The sequence below is a fragment of the Brassica oleracea genome, chromosome C1 (genome assembly GCF_000695525.1).
Source record: "Brassica oleracea var. oleracea cultivar TO1000 chromosome C1, BOL, whole genome shotgun sequence".
Lineage (NCBI taxonomy): Eukaryota > Viridiplantae > Streptophyta > Magnoliopsida > Brassicales > Brassicaceae > Brassica > Brassica oleracea.
Window position 1 is genome coordinate 12,606,689 of NC_027748.1, and position 14,724 is coordinate 12,621,412.

Consider the following 14,724-nt stretch of genomic DNA (forward strand, 5'->3'; position numbering starts at 1 on the left):
TAAAACACATTCATTCCAGTTCTATTGAATTCTTAATTATCAAAACATACAGTATATTCATTTTTTTAGACTTAAGTCTCCTTATTCATCTTCTACCTTTTTTTGAATATAATTCATCTTCTTCTACCTTTGCCATGTTCTAGTCACTCATAAATGTCTTCTATTACTTTGGTTAAAGGATTTGAGTGATTGAATATGCAATCGATTTCAACTTTTCCTTTATTTTGAACTTTATAATTCAGAAGTATAACGTTACACGCAACGATGGCATTCCACGAGATCGCGCGAAGAAGTGGTCATACTGTGAACGTAGAAGCTTATATTAGACTAAGGTAAAGAAGAAAAATCCATAATTTAGCCTAGGTAGATGTCATTTGATATGTCACATATGTATGATTGTATCACTTCATGAATATTATTATGTTGGTTGCAAACTTGCATGCATAAGCAAACGATTTTCTGGTACAAGTCAAAATACGTTTCATTTTTAATTTTGATATTATATAAAATCAGTTATGTTATGCATCACATGATGACCTTGTTCACATTCAGTGAATCATTGTAAGAGATCATGACTGTTTATCTAAGAAATATGCAAAATAAATTTGTGACCAGATGACAACTTCCGAAATAGCGGAGGGTATGCAAATCATAGGGATAATTATAATTAGCATGTATATGAAAATCAAAATCGGCTTATAGGATTTATCAACATAGACCGTATTTCAGACCATCCATGACAAAAGACAAAAAAAAAAGAAAAAGTTGAGACTTAAAACATGTTTAGTCAAGAACTCGACCCCTTTTTGTACAGTTTGATTCTCCGACTTATCTCTTTCTCTAACTCTTCATCTCCTCCAACTTCTTCCAGTTCCTGCTTATCACAATTCCAATGTCAAATTATTAAAAGCTAAACATAAAGATGATGATTAAAGAATCTAAAGCAAATCCAGAAACTTGCCTTTGGTCCAAGAAACAGCCCATATGGCACACCATCGAATTTGTCTGTGTGATGCAGCTGAACACACAATCACACGACGACACAATTAAAATCAATTTTCTAATTAGCAATGAGAACAAAGCTACATCATAAGAAGCTACCATTATTTTGTATTTTTAGCACCGACAAAATCTAAAACAAATAGACATAAATCAATAGAATAAGCTACTTACTAGTACTAGTCATTAAGAAATGACTAACAAAATATTATTTCTAGTTTTAGTAAATGACCGTTATAAGTTATAACTAATGTGGTTGACTGATCAAGTCAATGATATTAATACCTGGTGAGCGGCAGCGACCTTTCGGAGATAAGGAACGTCGGCGATGGGACCCACAGGGAACCTCTTGTGCACCAAACCATCGTGGACGAACATGTAGGCGATTCCAAACACCGTTATTCCTAACCCCTGTTTACGAGGAGTGACAACAACAACATGTGAGCCCAAACAAAAAAACAAAAGTTAAAACACCACCAATCCATCTTATGGTATTAATGAAGCCAACGAGTCATTTGTCATCGCATGAACCGAAAATCCAAACTTTCTCTATTTAAAAAATAAATAGAGAGGGACGGAAGATACTGGAAGAGAGATACGTTTTGTTTTAAAATACTGAGTACTATGTCTGAAGTTATTTAATCTTAAATATTAAATAATTAGTATAACCATATACAGTCAAAGACGACGTAAGTTGTAACCATAATTAAGACCAATGACGTTCAATGTTTTGCTCTTCAGAGAGTAGTGCTTACTGCGCCAAAGCAGAGGCCAGGAATGAGTCCCTTATTGAAGAAACCATAAGAGAGGAGAGCAATCGCAGGAACAGCGTTGACTATGGCGAACACATCGTTTAACTCAAACGGCCCTTCCCTAGGTTTATGATGTGACTGCAAATAGAGAGGAGAATGATCAAATAGCAGTAACTAACAAGCAGCTTCGACTTTGAATACTCAAAAATGAGAATTTTATAGAATTGTCATCAGAATGAAAAGGTAGTAGACCTCATGCATGTTCCATAAAGAAGCGTGCCAGAGAGCTTTATGAGCCCATCTTGCCCAAAACTCCATACCAACCTGGTTTCAAAATATTCCAACACTCAGCGAGATTCAGACAAGCTTGTGTCTTTAAGAAGATGAGATGGAAAAAATTGTCGACTTACAGCGGCACCAACAGAGAGAGCGAATGTACCGAACATCTCCGACATTGGGATCTCACCTCCCTGTTTGTTTTTATTACAACCATAACACTTCGTAAAATTGTCGGAATCAGAATGAATTAAAAAAAAAAAAAAAAAAAAAATTGATTTACCTCCATCTGCCAAGTGAATCTGTAGTAAACTGCCATAATAGCCATAGAAGTGATACCGAAGCTCGACATCACCGCGGCAATCAGATAAGTGAACCTCTCCGATTTCTTCCTTTCCAGCTTCTCAGCCAAACGCAACGCGAGGTACTCCGCGTCTATGGCGTTCGTGTCCAGAGAGCTTGTTTTCTCGGGACTCTCATCATTGTTGATTGAAGAACTCTGCCTCCGATCCGAGACGACGTAGCAGACGGATAATCCTCTGAAACGGAGAAGAGGCGAAGAGAATCCGGTTAAGGAAGTTGGATGGTGCAGGCGGAGATTGGAGGAGGAAGAGAAAGCGCGGTGGAGTGGTTTGAATGTTAGGGCGGTTGAGAGACCGGCCGCCATGGAAGAAGAAGAAGCTCCGGCGAGAGTTATCTCCACTTTGGTGAGGTCTCTAACCTTTTTATGCGAGAGGGAAAGAAAGAAAGAGGGAGAGAGAGATGTGGTGTACAATGCTCTGTGGCCAAAGATGATTTTGTTTTTGGTCCTTCAAAAGAAAATACGTTTTGGAATTAAATATACAAGTGACGGACGGTTCTGTTTCGTGTGACGAAATTTGACCCCTAATTCTTTTTTCTAATGGTGGACTAATCTACCCCACAAGCCCACTCTTATATTTTATGAAAATTACATTTTCTGCCAATCAATTCTTTTTTTGTCCTCTTTGCATTTGGTGTGGTCTTTGACCATTTGGTTAATTGTTCAGATACTATTACTGAAAATAAATTATTTAATTAGGCAAATATAAAGAGTAATCATATATTAAAATCTCGTAACCTTTTTTATTGTGTACCTAAATTGTGAAAGAATGTTCTTTCTTTAATCAAATAGATTATGTTTCTGTTGTATCATTGTTTCTTAAACATTGTGGATCTACATTTTCTTTTACGAGGCTACATAATCATGTCTGCATATCGAGCATTCCATCTAGTTTCTAAAATCTCGTCTACTCCATGTTAGATTGTTGAAATCCGTTTTCTTCAAATCATATGATTTGTAGAATTGAAGATCTCATAATGTATTATGTAGCCTCAAGCGTCTATAGGTCTTTTCTACATGTCATAAATTTATTGGTTCACAGAGTTCCTCGTAGCATCTTTGTTCTTTGGTTATTACTTATTACTCTTATAGTATTGTTATTTTTCTATTTTTATTTCGGACCCCAAGATGGAATAGAGAAAGATACAAAACTAGTAAATGCAACTTGGGTCATGGACCCCCTCAGGCTACACTTTTCTGCTAATGTTGAGAATGTATGGTGTACAACAGTGTACATTCTAACAATTACCCCTCTTATCTTTTTTTCTTTTCATATCAAGCATTGTCGCGCGATTTGTCTCTCGCTTTTTGCTGCTGCTGGTTTTAGCTTGATTTCGTACAGCTTCGGCCACAGTTTCCCCGTTACTGCAATATGCACAATCACCGAGACTCAAAATGTCATATGACTAGATAGAGAGTTTTATTACCAGACTCAAGGGACCGGACGAGATTTTTCTTACCAAAGAGACGCTTCTTGTCGCTGTCCCATGCTATACCATTCAAGACATCAATACCCTATAGTGCAAAGACAAGATTAAGGAAAGGGAAAACAAGTTTTGAAGATGACTGATTAAGTCACAAAAAATTGTGAAATTCAGATAATGAACTCACCCCATGTCCCGAATGCAGCAATCCTTGTCTGTGGAAAAAAAGAAGAAGAATGATCAATTCTATAATACAGTGGTTTTTCCTACACAAATACTACATGTTTAAAGAGACAATACTAACCTTAATTCGGGAAGAAGTATCCATCCAAGTAGCGATCCATCCTTGGGTGAAATTCTAGCAATACAATCAGACTGCAACAGAGAGATACATATCAGCCTTATTCCTGCTATATCAAAGTGAGACAATGAATGAAAACTAATGCACCAAAGTTTGATTCCACTTTGTGACATTTTGCATGCATCATATCCTAACAACTTTGCTTAACAATAAAAAAGTGTGTAACAATAATTCTTTCAGACGTCAGAATGAATAAATGCAAATACCAAAAAAAAAAAACAGTTGAATTACCTGCCAAACGTTCGCCCAAACTTCATTGTTTATGTACTCGAGTTCATTAAGGTATCGTACTTCAAGGCCATTATATTTGATTACATGCTTATCAGTAACTGCAGAGTCAAGAAAATCATAAATATACTCCCCAGTCCAGAAAATACGTAAGTGGTTCAAGAAGACAAAAGCAAAGAATAAAACTTAAAATGCAGAATAAGAGAGAAACCTTTCATTGTTCGAGGGTCCATCCGGTATAGAGTAGAAGTGCCATCACTTCCAAACAACACTTTTCCATCAGTAGCCAATCCCCATCCATCTTTCATATGATGTTTAAATGGTTTTACCTACAGTGAGATCAAATGGTTAACATAAAGGAGTACAACAATGCTAGTTCACCATAAAGCGGTAATGCAATGGACAAGGCCGGTCCGGAGGACAAGCCACCCAAGCCATCGCTTACTAATAAAAGTTCTATAAATAAATTAATACTAATGTTTTTACAAATATTATTATTTTCAAATAAATACAAATTATGTTTACATATAAAATTTAATAAATTATATAAAATATAAGTAAAATTATGTAAAAATATAAGTAATAGTTATATAAAATATAAGTAAAATATAAATGCTAACATAAAAAGGTAAAATATAAAATTTTAAATTGTTGAAATTTTGTATTAACAATTGATTTAGTAAACTATGATTGATTATAGTCAAAATATTGGTGATAATGTTAACAAATATTACTATACAATTAACTTCATAAGATTATCTTTAATAATTATTAATGGATTTGAATTAGTTTATAAAAAAAACTGTGTGATATTTAATATTATAATATAGTTATATATATGATAAGGAAAAAATATAAAATATGTTGTTAAAAATTTGTTTAGGGCATCTAAAAGTGTTGGACCGGCACTTAACAACAACAACACTATAATAAAAGGAACGAAGACTATGTTAAAACTGAATTTTAAGTCTACTAAAGTATGCAAACAAAAGGAATATGAGATAGGGAAAGCGAATACAAACTTTGGTTAAGTTGCGAAGATCATATGTGAAACCCGTGGTCGTCAACCATGCAACTTGAAAGAGGCTACAAGAGATAAACAGAGTCGGTGGATTAAAGAACAAGATCCTAGAAAAAGCAGAGTTTAATTTTGCAACCTTTCTCCAAGGAGTGTCAAACCCTCTCCAAAGTACTTGTCGCCCATTTTTTCGATAACTTCAACCTAAGCAAGAAGGAGAAACGAAACTAAGTTTTAAGGTCATGAGATTGAACTTCATAATGCTGGTCCACAAAGCTAATCTCACAAGCAGCAAACAGTTCAAATTCATCGGTGTATTTCAATCAACATTCCATAAACTCCATTATCTTGTAAAAATAAAGCTATCATTCTCCAATCACAATTACACACAACCTCTTGACAATTCAATACCAAAAGCGTGCACCTTTACAACATGTTTCTCATCAATCAAAAAGACAAAACCCCATACCTTTCCTGTCCGAAGAGACACTTTCCTGACTGAGGACTGTAAGGGAAAAAGAAAAAACGCAGAAAGGATGTCAAACTGTGAAGATTATTACAGACATATGCAGCAAAGCCAATCAATTACCTGTCCGTATAGACCAGTTGATTCGAAGAGTGTATCCTCTCCCGCATAAAGAAGACCCTGCAACGGACACACACACACACACATTTACTCGTACTGAGATTTCGAAAGACTGAGATGACTGACTAAACCTCGAAAAACCTGAGTAAACGCGTTTGGATCATGAGGAAACTCAGCAACAACTTCAATTTCATGGATCGCAGATAAAAGATCCCACGACGAATCAGACGATCTTCCAGAGCCGTTGAAGGGCATAAAGAAGAGAAAAATGGCGGCGGAGAAGAGAGCAAGAGGAATCATCATCGTCGAGATCCTCCTCCGAGAAGAGAAGAATCGGCGAGAAGCAGGAACTGGGAATTGAGGAGAATGAGGAGGCATTGATCGCTGCTTCGTGTGTCTCTTCTTATAGGATGAAGATCGAGTGGCCATCAAAGTCCGTCAACTACGACGGCTGTAGATGGAAATGCCCCGACGCCACCCAGATTTGTTATGTGTTTTTGTAAAATTATACCATTTCAGCGCTCTAACTCTTGACCAGACTTTGTATATGTTTCCTCTTTTTTTTCTTTTTCTTGAAGTAATTCATTGAATTTTCAGTGTAATGTGAAAGAGTTATTTTTTGATAATTATATCCGGATTTTAGTCTTCATGGATATTCAAGGCAAAAAATAGCAAATACATTTTGGAATTAGTTTCTCTCATAAGGCATGTATTAATTTTCAGATATCAGTTCTGATTTGGATCAGATTTTTATCGGATCTACTTCTATTCAAGTTATATTCTCAGTTTCATAAAAAAAAATGTTATTTTAAATTTTTTTTTTCTTATATAAATGTGCCATTTTGTAATTTCGATACAATTTATGGTTAAATTCAAACTGTGTATTTTATAAATAATTTTGTTAATCTCAAATATTATTTGATCAAATAGGTATAATTGATAAAAATGTAAATATAATATAATTTATTTATTTTTAATCTGTGTAAAAATTATTAAAATGACACTTTTTGTGAAACAATATGTATTTAGATTAAATTGTTTATTAATCCATAAAATTCATGAAATTTTGGATTATTTTTAAGGTCAGACCAAAATAAGTAATACACTGAATTTACCAACTTTAATTTTTTTTTTTGTCAACTATAATTTTATCAATGAAATTAGTGTTTTGGTTCATCTTTGCTTTGCTTTAACCAGAGTGTAACATAAGTGAAAATGAGAGACAGAAGCTTGCAATTTGGTTGTGTGAAACACGTGATCGCCATGGCTAAGCCAAGTCTGGCTACACGCCATTTAAAACCAAGATAACTCCCAATTTTTGGCTCTAGTATTTGATCAAACACTGTCAAACTTCAGGATGAATAACCAGCTACATAGGTAGTGGTGTCCATTAAACATATGCTTAATAAGAAAAAAAACATGTTCCTCTTCACTTATTTTAAAAAAGCAATCCGCTCTCATATCTCATTTGGACAAACCACAAGCTTCCATGACACTATGAGTCTATGACAGACAAGAAAAAGAAACGGGCGTTTTAACACTAATCCTGGAGAGTGGAAACTAATAAAGGACTCCTTTCTTTAGACCAAAAGTCAGAAAAATAGATAGACCATAGATTCCAGATTTGCAGTCACACAAACAAAACTAAGGCCAGAAACAAAAACAAAACTCGTCTTTCAATAGTCTAAACGATAACAAGAGTTCTTTCAGGGTAAACCAGAACCAGATGGTGCTGCTGCGTTGAAACCGCCTGCACCACGGCCAAATCCAGGCCTACCACCACCTCCCTGTCAACATAACACACAATGTAATGTTAGACAAAATCTTGTAAAAATGACCTCATAGGCTTTTTAAGTAAACTCGGAAGGGATGATGAGTGAGAGAGATTTACTTGGAAAGACGGCTGGTAATCAGCTGGAGCTCCACCCTTTTCACCTGCTGCATCACCGCCACGTGGCCCTCGGTACCCATCACGGTCACCAAACCTAGGACGGTCTCCCTCAAAGCGAGGACCTCTGAAACAAACACCAAATCCCATTATCGTTAAATTAGAATTAGCTAATCCCTCAAACCAGACAGGTGACAAAGATTGTAACCAATTACCTAGGGCGGTCACCAGGTGGGCCACCAAAGGGACGACCAATGGGCTTAGCAGACTTCTTCAAGGTCGCGGGAACAACATCCGAGGGAAGGTTAAGATAAGTTCTCAAGAACTCAATCCCTTCGTTGGTGAGAAACCAATAGTAGTGCATCCAAGCGAAGGTCTCCCTAACGTACTCCTTGGATTTGAAACTCTGCATGAGCTTGATCACTTGCAGGTTGGGCACTGACTCAATCAACGGATGCTTTGGGAGATTGAAGTCCTTCTTGGCGAACAATACTCCTTCTGGTGAAACCGACGTGATATAATATAGATCATTCAGCATTCACAAAATTACCATAGCACAATACAGTTGATAACCCAACCCAACAGTTAAAGATTTAAACTTTATTGAACAAGTTGACAAAGTACTAGTTTAGCTAGATTCAAGTCTACTGCACCCATATATGCTGAAGGCAAGCATTTACTTATTCAATCTAATAGTTTCAAACTACAAATCAAGAACCCTAAGAAATGGTAACTAAACATGTTTCCACTAGCAGAAATGAAAGAATGCATTAGCTACGAAAAAGTAGAAACCTTTGAAAAGGTATTTGCAGATCTCTCTGCGGTTGGTCTCTGTGATAATCTGGAAACAGAACGAACAAGAACACAATCAGTACATTCTCGGATATGTCCTTCCATTACAAAAACATACAAATGTAAAAATATAGAAAATACAGAAACAGAGCAAAAGCATAGACTATACCATCTTCTTGTTGGTAGTGCTTTCACTGCAAAGAGGCAAACAGCTACTTCTTTTGTCACAAAGCTACGGCACAAGAAAACTAGGGTTTTCAGTGGATAAGTGACCAATTTTATATATTACGTATTTGGGCTTTATTTGGGCCGAGAATTGTAATAATTGTTTGCCTCCAGTGCTGGGCTTTGGAGGTATTTTATGAAGTCTACACTGTACGTGACCCGAGACCTGTAGTAATGCTAGCAACATGAACTGCATGCAACCTTAAGGATGATTTGATAAATAGATAACGAAGTGTATACACTAAACTCTTACACTTGTTCTGTTAATTTGACGTACGAATTTTCTTTAAGTATGTACTATTGTAACATTATCATTATTAATTATGGAGCTACATACTTCCCTTTGGACCTTGGCAAAGTATTTCTTTGAATGTCTAGAAAATTAGATGTCCATACCATACATACTCATAGTATCCGAAATTAGATCTTGGTAATACATAATATATGTTAACGCAAGTCACTAGCTTGCTAATAAGAAATAGCTTGCTAATAAGAAATAAATAAACCCATGATTTTTAAGAACCGATGACACATGTCAGTCTAATAATGTTTTAATCCCTGTTCGAAAACGCGGCCGCTTAGGCACTGTTCGGAGGTTGACCGCGGCGATTATGCCCAAATCGGTGTAGACAGGCGTTGATCCGCGTAAGACCGCCTAATCCCGCGTTGACCGCCTAAGTTTTTTTTTCGTCCGTGTAAGTTAAAACACGGTTGATTATTTTTTACTCATTATTGGCATATTTTGTGTAATTATTCATTACTAAATAATTATAATTAGCTATCAAATCCAAAACAAACACATACATACTACATTTAGGATTTTTTTCCGTACCAAACCCACCATTTACGAATCAAAATGAGACTGTTTAAAATTATATATATAAAATTATATAATTATGTCTAAGAACTTGTATCATCATGTTTAAAATTAGCTAAATATATTATAAATATATTAAATTATATTTAAAACTAGGCCCCGCATAATCCCCGAGTACTCTCCGATTTTTCGGTAACTCGATAGGCCCGGAGTTACCGCCCGATTAGCGCCTGGCGTAGTTCCGAACATGGGTTTTAATTGGTTTTACATAACTAAATCTTTAAAATAGTATTATTTTTTTTGTTTTAAAACTTTAGTAGGGTTGTAACTGTTAATGTTGCTCTTAGAGCATGATTATCGGGGGTTTCCTAGGGTGAGGTTCTTAGCGGAAGATAAGAACCTGTCTCTTAACTTTTAACTAAAAAAACTAAGAATCGGTTTATTAGTTTTTTTAGTTAAAAGTTAAAAGACGGGTTCTTAGGATGGAGTTCTTATCTTCCGCTAAGAACTCCACCCTAAGAACCCCCAATAATCACGCTCTTAGCAAACCTGATACCGTCCCCAACACATGTACCCTGTTCTTGATTTGAATTCAAGCTCTCCAACTCTGAGATCAAAGCATGGTACACCTTTGTCCTTTGAGTTTTGAGATTTAAGTTTTGTATAGTCAGCCTCTAAAAGTAGTAATAAAAAAAGGGATTTGAGTTGTGATCAAGTCAGAAAGCCAGCTTGGCGCAGACAAAAATTGTTGTTAAACAAAAATGAGATTCGGAGAAAGTAGTTCACGGACGACCAATGAAACATGCATGTCCGTGAACTCATGAATACAAACGAGAAAGCAGCCTTTTGTATGTCAACTTGACCATATAATAAAAATACTAATTATATCATATTCTTATTTTGTCAACATCATGAATTCCTCCTTGTTAACCAATACGTCCTTGCTGACCAAAAACAAAATAGCTCAGTTTTTTTTTTGGATAGCGGGGGGCAATAAGTATGATTGTCCCAAAGTAAAGTCCAGGATCTACAACAGTAATAGATGAAAATAAACATTAGTTAAAGTACGCCAAGTAGAACAATATTAGTAAACTAACGCAAAATAGCTGAACGGAGGTCAAGATCTTGAATCCAAATCAAAACTGAGAATTGCTAATAAGTGTTGTTTTGGACATACTCTAAGAACAATAAACTAGTGTTGCTTTTCAAAGAAAATGACGATCATGTGGACCCGTGAGTCCGTGACGATCTCTTTTTTGTCCAAGCAACAAAATACACGAACATGGCTCTCCTATCCCTTAATCCAATTGATTCTCTCGATTATTTCTTGGCCCAACGTAAGCTTTCTCTCTCTCTCTCTATCGAGTATGATTGATACCATCATTATTGAGGTGATTAGTGAGTCAATCACACTCGTGACATCAGGTGGAGCTCTTGGTATTCGTATATGTATATTTACTAGGTAGCCTAGAGATTGATACTTGGCTTACAAAGACATAACAAGACAGTGAACAAAACGAAAGGAAATATTGTAGATAATGGAATTTACAATTTAACTATTTCATCAATAAATTGCCTCTTTGTGTATGTATACCATGAATTCTGAAGTAACAAGAAAAACCCTTACATAAATTAAGCAAAAAAAAAAAAATGATAACAGAAAAATCATCTCCTGGAACTTGAAACCCTTTTGAGTAGAACAAGAAAGCACAAAAGACGATATAGTACGAAGAACCCTAACAACACATAAACATTAGTCCATCTCTGTCTCTCATCAAGCCCTTTCTTTTCCAACACGTCACCTCCAGTAAGCAAGCAGCCTTTCACGTCGCCTTCCCCAAACCAGACAAGGCATTTATTGGCCAGACACGAGTACTCATTTATCAGAAGCGAGTCCAACGCATACTTGTACATCGAAAAGAAGTACATGAAGAGCCAGTACTTAGGAAGACTCTCCTTAGAGATGAAGTAACCGGAGAACAAGAAGAAAGCCGCGAGTAGAACGGTCACTAGCGATGTTCCAGCGATATAGTTAGGTGCGAGAGAGCTCAAGAAAAGCACAAAAGAGTTTGCCATCAGGACAATGATCCAGATCACGAGGACAAAGTAGGCAAAAGCTTGCCACGAAAGGCAGAGACCTACAAGGAAGTAAAGAGAGACAGAGTAGATGATTGCGATGAGGAGCAAGTAAGGCAAAAAAACCAGTGTGTTTGCGAGAATGTGAGAGGAGAGTCGGTAGAGTCCACTCGAGGTTTCTCGGAGAAGAATGGGACGTTCATCGATGAATATTGGTAGGGTTTGCGTGGTGGATGATAAGAGGAACGTGAGGGTGAAGGCAAAAAGACCGAACCGCTTCTCGATTCCCGCTTTGCCAGTTCCAATGTTGAGGTATATAGTGCCTAAGACAAGACCTACTATAAGAGCTTCTAAGATGTTGGTAAGAAGCAGCTGCCTTGTCCGGTATATGATCTTCAAGAATCTTTTAGAAAGTAGGGTTACTTCAGTGATCCTCGAGCTTCTATAGCTCTGTTTTGTGTTCTGCTTTTGAGGCTCTTGAGGGCCAGGGAGAACAATGTCGGCGTTCTCGTGCGGATCATGGAGGTTTTGAAGTATCTCCATAGCGTACTCGAGTGAGTTTAGCTGAGGAGGAACCGTGAATCCCTTGAAGAGCAAGAAACCTTCGAGCAAATCAAGCCTTCCATGGTATACAACGGTTCCTTTGGAGAGTAGTAACAAGCGGTCGATGAGAAACAGAATCTTGAAGCTAGGTTGATGGATGGACAATATCACTGTCCTTTGTCGTGACGTAGCAACGGACTTGAGGATCTGAACAACGTCGAAAGCTGATTTACTGTCTAAACCGGAAGTGGGTTCGTCGAGGAGTAAGAATCCAGGATCGTGGAGAAGACTTAAGCCAATAGAAACTCTCCTTCGTTCACCACCGGATAGGCCTTGAGCGAGTCTTGTATGCGCGAGATGCGTTAGGTTAAGTTCTTGTAAGAGAGAAGCAACGGCATTGGAGGTTTCTAATGGGGTTTTTGAGAGCAGTAAGGAGGCGGAGAAAGTGAAAGTTTCGGAGACGGTGAGGAGAGGGAAGAAGGCGTCGTGCTGAGGAACGTAGGAGGAGATTTTGCGGTAAGAAGAAGGGTTGATGGGAAGAGAGTTGACGAGGATAGAGCCTGAGGTTGGGGAGGTTCTTGCGGCGAGGATGTCGAGAAGAGTTGATTTTCCGGCACCGCTAGGGCCAACGATGGCGAGGATTTGGGAAGGATGAGAGGTGAGGGAGATGTTGCGGAGGATGTAAGAAGGTGGCTCCGCCGTTGGGAAGAGCGGTGGAAGAGGTTTGGTGTAGGAGATGGAAGAGGTGGTAAGAGTATTTGATTCCATTTAGGGAGATATGTTTTACAAGTTGGAGAATGAAAGAGAGTGTTGTATATTGAGAATTTATGGATGTTTGAGTTTGGAATGGTTTAGTATTTTCATATGAAGCTGACAAATATTTAACCCTTTTTGTCTGTTTGCGTTGAAGTATTGTCTTTTGCTGTCATTTATGATATTGAGTTACATTGAACTCATCGACGTAGTCGTGGCTAGGTGGCGATGTAACAACGATGCGGTGCCGAGACAAGTAATATATCAGAGAAGAGATCATTAGAGATGATCATCCAAATTAAAATTGAGTTATTAATGAAACGAAAATCCATATACCTCGTCACTTATATATTAATAGAAAAACATTACAACATTATTTTTTAGCCATGTTTCACCATGAAAATGAAATTCAGAATTCTTAAGAAAATAGTTTGGTCTATCTAAACATATATTATACTTTTTATTAAACTAACTATTAAATTGATAAATAGTGTATAAAAAAATATTTTCGCACTTTTTTTAAATAAAAGCTACGAAATTACCTAAGATGATTAACTTATATATGACAATTAATGATTATGAATAATAAATATTTGATAATAACTTTTGTATCTTAGTTCTTTTTTGTTTAATTTTATATTATTAAAAGATATTAAACAACCACATTAACCATATAATAAAAATTTAAAATAGTCTTATATGTTATATTTTGGATTTTTAAAACGGCTATAAATTATTAAAACGTTAAAGGTCTCACACTAAAATTTTGTGATCAATGTCTTAATTTTTTTTGGTAATAACAAGATACAAATGATCATAAATTATATGAATATGAAGTCTCATTTACTACATTCATATTATATATTAGTATAGTTTAAAATTAAACTATATAACATAGAAAATTACTTAAATATGATAATTTCTAAATTTGTATTGAAAAAATATTGAAACCTTAATATTTTAATTTCGAAATTTGTATTAAAAAATCGCACATTATAAACTTTGTGTTTATCATATGAGTATGAATTCTCAATAATAAATATTTATATTAAAATATACTATATATATCTATGTACATGTCATTGAAATTTAGTTATATACCATATAAAATAAATCAAAACAATCATTTTATTTATTTACCAAAACAAATATCGTAAATAAACAAGATGTATTGTTTTGATTTATGTCTTTAATCTAATTTAATTATATACATAATACGTAAATGAATAAAAATAAATAATAATAGATAAAAATTAGTTTTATATATAATATTCATTACGCTCATTACGCGCAATTGCGTGGGTCTTAAGCTAGTTTATATAAAGAAGCATGGTTGCAGTTACATATATACACATTTAAACCTTCTTTTTGATCATATATACACATTTAATAAACATGTAAAGATAAACTAAATGTGTTTGTCATAGTGAATATTGTTGAGGAAATGAGAGGGAAAATCTAAAGGGGGATGCAGGTAAAGGTCACGGGTTTTTCTATGGCTCTCTCTCTCTCTCTTGTGCCATTGTATTATTAGTATACAGGAAAATTGCACATCACGCAGTCGATTCCCCAGAATAGATAAGATATACTAGTGGAGTAAATGGAGATAAAGCAGATTATACCGA

General features: G+C 35.8%; 4 protein-coding genes across 4 annotated transcripts; all 4 read right to left on the reverse strand.

Moving 5' to 3' along the window:
• Positions 1-654: 654 nt before the first annotated feature.
• LOC106323808 (beta-carotene 3-hydroxylase 1, chloroplastic) lies at positions 655-2,858 on the reverse strand. Its single transcript, XM_013761878.1, has 7 exons — positions 2,311-2,858; positions 2,162-2,221; positions 2,004-2,075; positions 1,755-1,889; positions 1,285-1,410; positions 962-1,018; positions 655-874 (listed from the first exon to the last, which is right to left on the reverse strand). Exons 1-7 carry the CDS (start codon positions 2,692-2,694, stop codon positions 788-790), a joined length of 921 nt encoding a protein of 306 aa, XP_013617332.1. The 5' UTR covers positions 2,695-2,858; the 3' UTR covers positions 655-787.
• A 622-nt stretch (positions 2,859-3,480) lies between these two features.
• On the reverse strand, positions 3,481-6,534 carry LOC106324560 (glutaminyl-peptide cyclotransferase). Its single transcript, XM_013762510.1, has 11 exons — positions 6,147-6,534; positions 6,009-6,065; positions 5,889-5,924; positions 5,559-5,623; positions 5,424-5,487; positions 4,613-4,730; positions 4,405-4,502; positions 4,117-4,187; positions 4,000-4,027; positions 3,849-3,903; positions 3,481-3,753 (listed from the first exon to the last, which is right to left on the reverse strand). Exons 1-11 carry the CDS (start codon positions 6,432-6,434, stop codon positions 3,659-3,661), a joined length of 975 nt encoding a protein of 324 aa, XP_013617964.1. The 5' UTR covers positions 6,435-6,534; the 3' UTR covers positions 3,481-3,658.
• Positions 6,535-7,438: 904 nt separating this feature from the next.
• LOC106341578 (40S ribosomal protein S10-1) lies at positions 7,439-8,944 on the reverse strand. The gene is made up of 5 exons (XM_013780315.1): positions 8,855-8,944; positions 8,686-8,734; positions 8,109-8,391; positions 7,897-8,020; positions 7,439-7,792 (listed from the first exon to the last, which is right to left on the reverse strand). The coding sequence occupies exons 1-5, from the start codon at positions 8,855-8,857 to the stop codon at positions 7,712-7,714; spliced, it is 540 nt and encodes a 179-aa protein (XP_013635769.1). The 5' UTR covers positions 8,858-8,944; the 3' UTR covers positions 7,439-7,711.
• Positions 8,945-11,307: 2,363 nt separating this feature from the next.
• On the reverse strand, positions 11,308-13,180 carry LOC106294518 (ABC transporter G family member 4). The gene has a single exon (XM_013730089.1). It carries the CDS (start codon positions 13,112-13,114, stop codon positions 11,393-11,395), a length of 1,722 nt encoding a protein of 573 aa, XP_013585543.1. The 5' UTR covers positions 13,115-13,180; the 3' UTR covers positions 11,308-11,392.
• Between the last annotated feature and the right edge of the window lie 1,544 nt (positions 13,181-14,724).